The sequence below is a fragment of the Sphaerulina musiva genome (genome assembly GCF_000320565.1).
Source record: "Sphaerulina musiva SO2202 unplaced genomic scaffold SEPMUscaffold_8, whole genome shotgun sequence".
Classification (NCBI taxonomy): Eukaryota; Fungi; Ascomycota; class Dothideomycetes; order Mycosphaerellales; family Mycosphaerellaceae; genus Sphaerulina; species Sphaerulina musiva.
Genome location: NW_016017390.1, coordinates 1,501,943 through 1,509,649, shown reverse-complemented (window position 1 = coordinate 1,509,649; position 7,707 = coordinate 1,501,943). Strand labels below are relative to the sequence as shown.

The window sequence follows — 7,707 nt, the reverse complement described above, 5'->3', positions numbered from 1 at the left end:
TCCTACGCTGCTGTCGCACGCCCGACGACTACTCCCGCCCGAGCCCAGAATTGGGCGGAGACGTAACACCTGCACCCTGGTTCCTTGTCTGGTATACCTGAGCTCCTCAGCCAGCCACCGGGTCACTCTGATCTTGGGCTGCGACTGCCTTTTCCTTCGACTCCTACCTCTTACCTCTCACCACCACTGCTGCCACTACCTACTTCTTCCCATCTTCCCTCCTTCCCTCCCTCCACCACCTCCCGTCTCCCTCCCCCTCCTCCTCCATTTCCTGCGCTTCCCCACCCAGCCTTCAGCCTTCTACCGCTGAACGAGCTCACCGTCACGAGCCAGAGAGTGTCACCAACTAGCTCCAGCCTGAAGAGACAAATAGGCAGCAAAAGGCAGACATGTCCCGCTTCCGCAACGACGACCTGGCGTATGGAGACATACCGCAGAGATGGGACAGAGAGCGCTTCGAGCGTCTGGGCGCCAGGGGACCTGCTCTTCCCCCTCGACGATTCGAAGAGGACTACCAGTACACCGAACGAGACCGCCCAGGTCGCCGAGATATTGCAGTCATGGACCGGGTGGAGAGTCGTGGCCCGAGAGGTCGCTATGAGGAGCGCGATCGCTTCTTCGAGGAGGAACGCATGGCTCCGTCGAGACCTCCGAGGCGATCAGACCGGGAGCTGTTCGGCGATATCGATCCTCGAGAGCTTGCTGATATGGCACTGGTGCCGCGACGCAACAGCATCAGCAGAGAGGAGCTGGATATCCACGTCCGCCCAACACGTCCGGGCCTGTTGAGAAGACAGAGCAGCTTGGACACCTTCGACCGCCGGCCAGGACGCTATGAGCACGACGAGTACCGCATCGCCCCGTACACGCCAGTTCCCCTGCCCATACGCCGCCGCCGAGACCACTATTATGACGACGATCGGCACTACCGTGACTATGACCATTACTACGAGCCACCAGAGGGCTACCGTGAAGTAGAGATCCAGCGAGAACGCTCGGTGCACCGGAGGCGCGGCAAAAAGAGTGAAAAATCAGCGGGGAAGAGCGAGAGCAGTGCGAGCAGCAGTAGCAGTAGCACCACTAGCAGCAGCAGCGCTTCTGCCGTGAGCGAAGCCAAGCCTCCCAGCAAAGCTCCCAGTAAAGCTCCCAGTAAAGCTCCTAGCAAAGCCCCAAGCAAAGCTCCCAGTAAAGCTCCGAGCAAGGCTCCAAGTACAAAGAAGGCGAAGAGCGAGAAAGCACCTACGACCGTATTGACCGAGTCCAGCTTAGCAAGTCTGCCTGAAGCGCCTCCTCCTCCCCCACCTCGACCAATCGAAAGCGTACACGAAACTCTGATCCAGGAGAGCATTCATGAGGAGAGGAGGTTCAAAAAGGGCAAAACACGGATGCCGAAACGACTCGTCCGCGTGGAAGCCATCATGGATCTTGGCTATCCTTTCGAGGAGGAAGAGTCTTTCTATGTCTTGCAGATTGCCTTGGAGAAGGAGCAGATTGATGAAGTGATCAAGATCAGCGAGCAGTACAAGGACGGAGGTGAGTGGGCTGCATGAGAGAGATATACACACGAGAGAAACGTGCCAACTAACTGTCGCCGCACAGAGAAGAAGAAGGTATACCGCTTCGAGCAGCCTGTCGAAGACGCCGTGCCGCCGCCCCCCGTGGGTGAGCATGAAGTACTGGAACGCACGGAATGGATCAACCCACCCACTGTGATTGAGCGCCGCGGCTCCCCAAGCGCAAAAAGCAGCATCAGTCAAATGCCACGATCTCGCTCCCGACGAACTTCTTCTCCTGGTACATATGTGTCGAAGCAACAAACTATTGTCGCAGAAACTCGCTCACCTCCGCCAGCACCCCTCGCACCACCTCCTCCGGCCGCGCCCGAATACTACGAAGAGCGAAAGACGATCATCGAGGAGCGCGCACCCTCCCACCACCATCACGCTGGCAGTCTGGTGCTCTCGGAACGCCACCACCAATCCGACCGCGACATCAACCAAGAAATCCGCGCTCTCGAGGCGGAACGACGTGCCTTGCGACTCGAGCGCGACGCCGAGCAGAAGCGCGATCTCGCGATGCGGATACGCGATCCTTCTTCGGAGGAATTCCAGATGGTCGAATATCGCAATCGCAGCCGTCCTCGGGGCGATCTCGTGGTGTATGAACGGGAAAAGAGTCCACCGAGAAATGTGATACGGGTGGAGAAAGACCGCAAAGGTAGGATGGCCTTGGTTCGGTCTTCACATTGAGTTGGTGAGGCCGTGCTCCACGCGTTCCTGGTGGAGATGGAAAGTTTGGGCTGACTGTTGTGTGTAGAACGACGGAATGCTAAAATCGTCGCTGCTGCCATGGCTACGCTCAGCTGAGGGGGATGAGTTGGCACATTGCAACATGATCGGGACGTGAAGATGAGGAATCACTAGTTTGGAAAGCCGCATTTCTTTTCGATTTGTTCAGAGATAGCACATTATACGACAGTCACGAAGATATCTACGTGTGGGTCACGCAGCGCGCATGCCCTTTATTATTATTATTATTCTTACCTACCTGATCTATGGAGGAACTTGACTCTTGTCCCCATCTTCCACCATTATTAAGACGTGGAGGGGGAGAACCAAAATAAACGAATCTATCCGCCTTCTCGAACCTCCTTATCGCACTTGGGACCTGTAACCTGAACAGAAATACCTAGACAAGCCGAATCTTAGAGAAGAGCGAGAGGCCATGTCAGAAATATCATCAACAACAACAACACACCTGTCTCTTCTTCTTCTTCAGGTACTTGTAGTCTTGTACCTCCCCACTCCTAGTGAAAACTCGACTTTCTTAATAGCTGGGATGAAATAAACGTTTGCGATCAATGCTGCAATAGTGGAGGAATAACAATTCTCCTTCCCTCTCTCTCTCTCTCTCTCTCTCTCTCTCCCTCTCTCTCTCTCGTGAGTGTCCTCAGGAGTCGACTTCTTTCTCTAGGCTTCACAGACTAAGGTATAGTACTAAAATCAACAATCAACAATCAACAATCATCTCATCATCATCATCATCATCATCATCATCATCATCGACTTCTTCTCTTTTTAATTTTACTAATCGTAGTAGATAGAGATGAGAACCTTCTTCTTCCTTTTAGCCAGCTAACATCCCATAATACCTGCCTCTATACACTCGATTCTTGCTTCCATCTCCCTGACCAGCTGCTGGTGCTGCTGCGACGCGATCTGACAGAGCTGCGGGATGATGAAGAAGTTCTTCTTCTTCTTCTTCGAAAAGGACTGTTGCGACATAGGCCGCACATGTGATAGTGATGGGGCACGAGGAGATGGGCGACGTAGATGGTGATGGTGAGAAGAGTTGTAGGAAGTTCCAGTCGTCGGAAGATCATGATGTGATACCGTACCTTAGGTATGTGCCTGAGTTCTAGCGGTGATCATCGATCAAAGGTGCAGGCGTCCTTGTCTTTTCGACATGGGATGCAAACTCTTGATCTGACGATCTTATTCGGAGCAGGGGCTACTGCTGGGATATAAAAAAAGAAAGAACGAACCTCCTTCGTGACTCCACCTTAGATCGACGATGCAAAATCGACCAGTACCTAGGTACCTCCCAATACCTTCCCATTCGTCTGCATGAACCAGGTATCCGTAACAAATGCATGGCTCGCAGCAGTCGAATTGATGCCACCACCACCTAGATACAGCATCATACTCGGCGCCTCACAAATCCGACTCCTCGTCGGATTTGCGCACACGCTTCCATTACTCGGAATCACACCTCCGTGATGGAATCTCCACCCCAAGCATCTCGCAACAGTCCTAAACTGATATTGGACCCGTTGGCGGAAACAAAGTGAGAGCTGACTGCCTCGAATGCAATCAATAGTGCTAACGTCGAGACGACTGAGAGAAGCCAGCTTTGATGAAAGTCGGGCTTTCTGTGCTATTCGTGGTGCGTCCCATGTTTCTTTTTGTTTGCCACCTTATACTCCTGCTGCACTTCTGCGACAGCGCGTAGATTGCGCAGACGAAAAGCTCTCCAGTTTTTGGCTGCTGGTCATGGGTCCAAGTAGTGTTGGCATATCTTCCCCTGCCGCACGTGTCGTTCACACAATTGAAGATTGCGATTTGGATGCAAAGAGTCGGATACTATATTAGTTCTTGGCAGCATTGACGCTATAGGACGTCTAAGTGTATGTCTGTGCAATTCTCAGTCAGCCAGCCAGTCAGTCAGTCAAGAGTCACCATAGAGACACATGTACTGTGCGCTTCGAACGTACCATATTGAGAAGCCACATGATGCCCAAGATGAGCCATATCCTGTACTTGAGCTTGTTCGGCCAGATGTGCAACACTGAAATCTTGCCATGTGTCTGCGTCCACCATGGCGGAGTATCGGTCACCTTATCTTTCAAGTTCATGCACTCTTCAGTGGTTGCTTCATCTCCAACCAGGAGTCCCATCTCGACTTCGTCGACTGGTCGATTAGTATTGATCGATGCTTGATAGCCTGCTACTGGCTCTTCCCGAGTGCACCAATCCGCAATCACGCCGGTAGCGTCGCCAATCACAGAACAGGCGATCAGATAGAGAGGCGTAATGAGCAACAAATCTCGCCACCTGTCGCCCATGAGCGTCTCATTGCCATGGAAAAGACCGGTTTGGAGCACAGCTTCCTGATCGTCTGCGAGCCACAAATGATCTTGCACCACATACATCTCCCCACTATACTTGCCCAGCCAGGCAAAAGCAGCAGAGTGCCAGTTTCGCAAGATTGGATGTGCGTTTCGTAGAACGATAAATGTCAGTATGGGAATGCCAGTGGCATAGGGTTGGATTTTGCGGAATTGGGCCTGGGTTCGGATATGCGTTCGTATCCAGTACCAGAAGCCAGCATGCGTAGCTGCTGCGAGGACTATAGCAGACCATTTCAGAACAGGCCAGGCCGCTCGGAAGCTTCTGCTAGGTCGATCTTGCCGGTCCCTGCTCTCAAGGATAGCTCGAATCCAGATGTATACCATAGCGGCGAGCATGCCCACGAAAACAATGTATTGGTCTTGCTCCACGCGATGGCCGAAGAACTCGCCAGAATCAAAGTTCAGGTTGCAGGTAATGCGGAAAAGGCGGACGAAAGTCGTCGGAAGGTCTCTTGTAGTGAGGAAGATGTGCACAAGGAATGCTGAAGCTGCGATCTTGCCCAGCAAAAATGCTGTGTACGCATTATAGCGGCGACCGAGAGCGAGTGTGAGGTACACCACCACAAAATTGAAGGTGGATAGAGGCATGTAGTAGTACAGCAGCCATCGAGTCCGCATGACATATGACAATGTCACCGGAAGAAGGTTCGTCCGGATCATCACATTCGTGAATCGCTGAAGGGAATAGTCTTTCTTTTGGAGGAAATAGAGAGTATGCCCAAAGCCTGTCAGGAAAAGGTAGGATGACACAGAGAGGCGAATGACTTGCCAAAACTCATCGTACTTCCAGGCCTTGTTGTAATGATATATGACGATGAGTGCCTGCATCCAGCCTTTCCACTCGTTGGTTTGATCTCGCGGCAAGCATGGAAGGCTCGACTTTATTTCACCAGGACTGCTCGTGCGCAGAGGCTTGCAGCGACGAATGGTGATGAAGCCGAAGAGGAAAGCAGCCGCAATCATGAAGTATAGGTTCGACTTCACAAGATCCAATCTTGTGCCTTGGTCAAAAATGTGCGTGCGATCCGCGATCCACTGTAGAGATACAGCTACTGTGAAGAAGCAGAACGCTCGTAAGACTGGACGTGAAGTATCAGAAAGAAACCCGAGCTTGAAATCATTAAGAACCACGAGAGGCAGGATAGCAAGGCCAAGCAGTAGAAAGCTCATCTGAACCCAGTTTGGTCCTCGCCAGACACCGCAGCAGACAGCTCTGTTCGGAAAATTCCCTTTTCTGCCAACCTGAGCGTTACATCTGAGGTTCAGTAGCACATCCACGCGTCTGCGAATGACTTCATCCTGGACTCGAACACCATCATCCTTATATAGATCTTTGCGGCCTGCAATCATGTCTCGAAAGCTCCATAACACATTAGTGCTGACAGTATCGGCCAATCTATCATTCACAATGCGATGAAAATTGTCACTCGAATCTTGGCGAAGTGGCTCGTCTGCTGGAGTCCAGAGCAGAAGGTCACCAGGTCCTTGATCGTAGGTGAAGTCCTGGCCAATTTTCGATGTGCCAGCAGATGAGGCGAGACTCTGGATGGTCAAGGCGTAGTCTTCTGCCATGGCCTTTTCGGCATAGGTATTGCCAGCTCCGACGACAGTAAGCAGTGGCCGATCCGTTCCGCCATTGTGATAGGAGGCAACAGTATCGATAAGTCCACTGCCATTGAGATATGGATCGTAGAAGAACTGCAGCTCAATGTTATCCTTGGTCAAGTGAAGATCCTGCCGGCGATTGTTTGGAATCTGAATGTCGCGATCTAGCCTGCGGCCGACTTGAAAGTACAATCTCTGTACGTGGAGGTCGCCAATCAAGGTTATCTTGCGCTTATACCCACCAGCACAGTCCCTGATGCTTTTGCCATCGTGATATATAGTGGTGCATCCAGGAACAAGCCATGTGTGTTCATTATACCACTGGCCCGCCGAAACTAGCGCTTGGCATTTGTGCGGATCAGCATCTGTTGTTATCAATCATGCGTTAGTGAGTACGAGCGATGCTGGCGTACGTCCTGCATGCGGATGAAACTACTTGCCAAAAACGAAGTGGTGGCTGAAGATGGCCGAGAGTAACGACACAGCAAAGAATATTACGGCATATCGAGCTGGAGGAAGCCTGTGCCACCAGGCGAGAATGCCTGTTTCCTTTGTTCCCATTGCCACTGGTAACTACATGTAGCTACTATGGTGTAGGCAAGTCTCGGAGACGTAGATCAGGGCTTGCTGCTGATGTGGCGACATTTGCTTGTTCACATTCCGATGAATCACTTCAGCATTCCTGTGCTGCTGCGCGAAGTAGTACAGTAAAAAGAGGTGCGCTGCCAACCCGGGCTGCTGCTGTGCGCTGTCGCCAGCCAAAAAGCTTGCGCGGCCATCTCTCTCCTAGTGCCCGTTTTAGTCAGTCCTCCCAGAAACATCACCTCTCAGGCTTCCAGTGGGCCGGGCATGTCGGGAACGTTTCCATAGGGTGACACAGCAAGCCACACGGATGTGATGAATGCGTCGAAGAAAGCAGACAAATCAAGGATGATATACCTTCAGCTGCAGTGTCTGGAATATGGAGTGGTGGGCAATGAAGCGAATGGCGATTGTTTCGTTACGACTGAGTGAGTGGTTGGTGGTTGATGGTCGCTCGTTGGAAGGATCAAGGAAGATCGGAATGAGAGGTTGAAAGCTAAGAAGATTCTAGAATAGTGCACTCCGAATATCTTGGCGCTCGAATCGGTTGACATCGCGACTGCTGCCCAGACGCGACGCGTGCCTACATCCCTAAGGTACCTAGGAGGTACCGGTAGGTATTGATCAATCACACCGACCGCCTCCAGTTACCACCTCCCTCACGCTCCTCATCGACCCGACTGTATCTCCGCCTGACCCGCTTATTCCAATATCTGTACTGATAATGCCCATATTAAACACCACAGGTCATCGTGTGCGGTCGGCGGCGAGCTGGGTGGCGATCACGATACTTGATCACAGCGAAACCCGGCTAATTCACGGCGTGAGTG

At 52.1% G+C, this 7,707-nt stretch overlaps 2 protein-coding genes across 2 annotated transcripts; one reads left to right on the top strand and one right to left on the bottom strand.

Annotated features, from left to right (window-relative positions):
* Window positions 1-2,616, top strand: SEPMUDRAFT_150805 (uncharacterized protein). The gene is made up of 3 exons (XM_016906408.1): window positions 1-1,533; window positions 1,600-1,794; window positions 1,852-2,616. Exons 1-3 carry the CDS (start codon window positions 390-392, stop codon window positions 2,247-2,249), a joined length of 1,737 nt encoding a protein of 578 aa, XP_016758951.1. The 5' UTR covers window positions 1-389; the 3' UTR covers window positions 2,250-2,616.
* A 779-nt stretch (window positions 2,617-3,395) lies between these two features.
* SEPMUDRAFT_150804 (Cas1p-domain-containing protein) lies at window positions 3,396-7,258 on the bottom strand. Its single transcript, XM_016906407.1, has 3 exons — window positions 6,736-7,258; window positions 4,274-6,660; window positions 3,396-4,192 (listed from the first exon to the last, which is right to left on the bottom strand). The coding sequence occupies exons 1-3, from the start codon at window positions 6,854-6,856 to the stop codon at window positions 4,181-4,183; spliced, it is 2,520 nt and encodes an 839-aa protein (XP_016758950.1). The 5' UTR covers window positions 6,857-7,258; the 3' UTR covers window positions 3,396-4,180.
* Window positions 7,259-7,707: the final 449 nt, after the last annotated feature.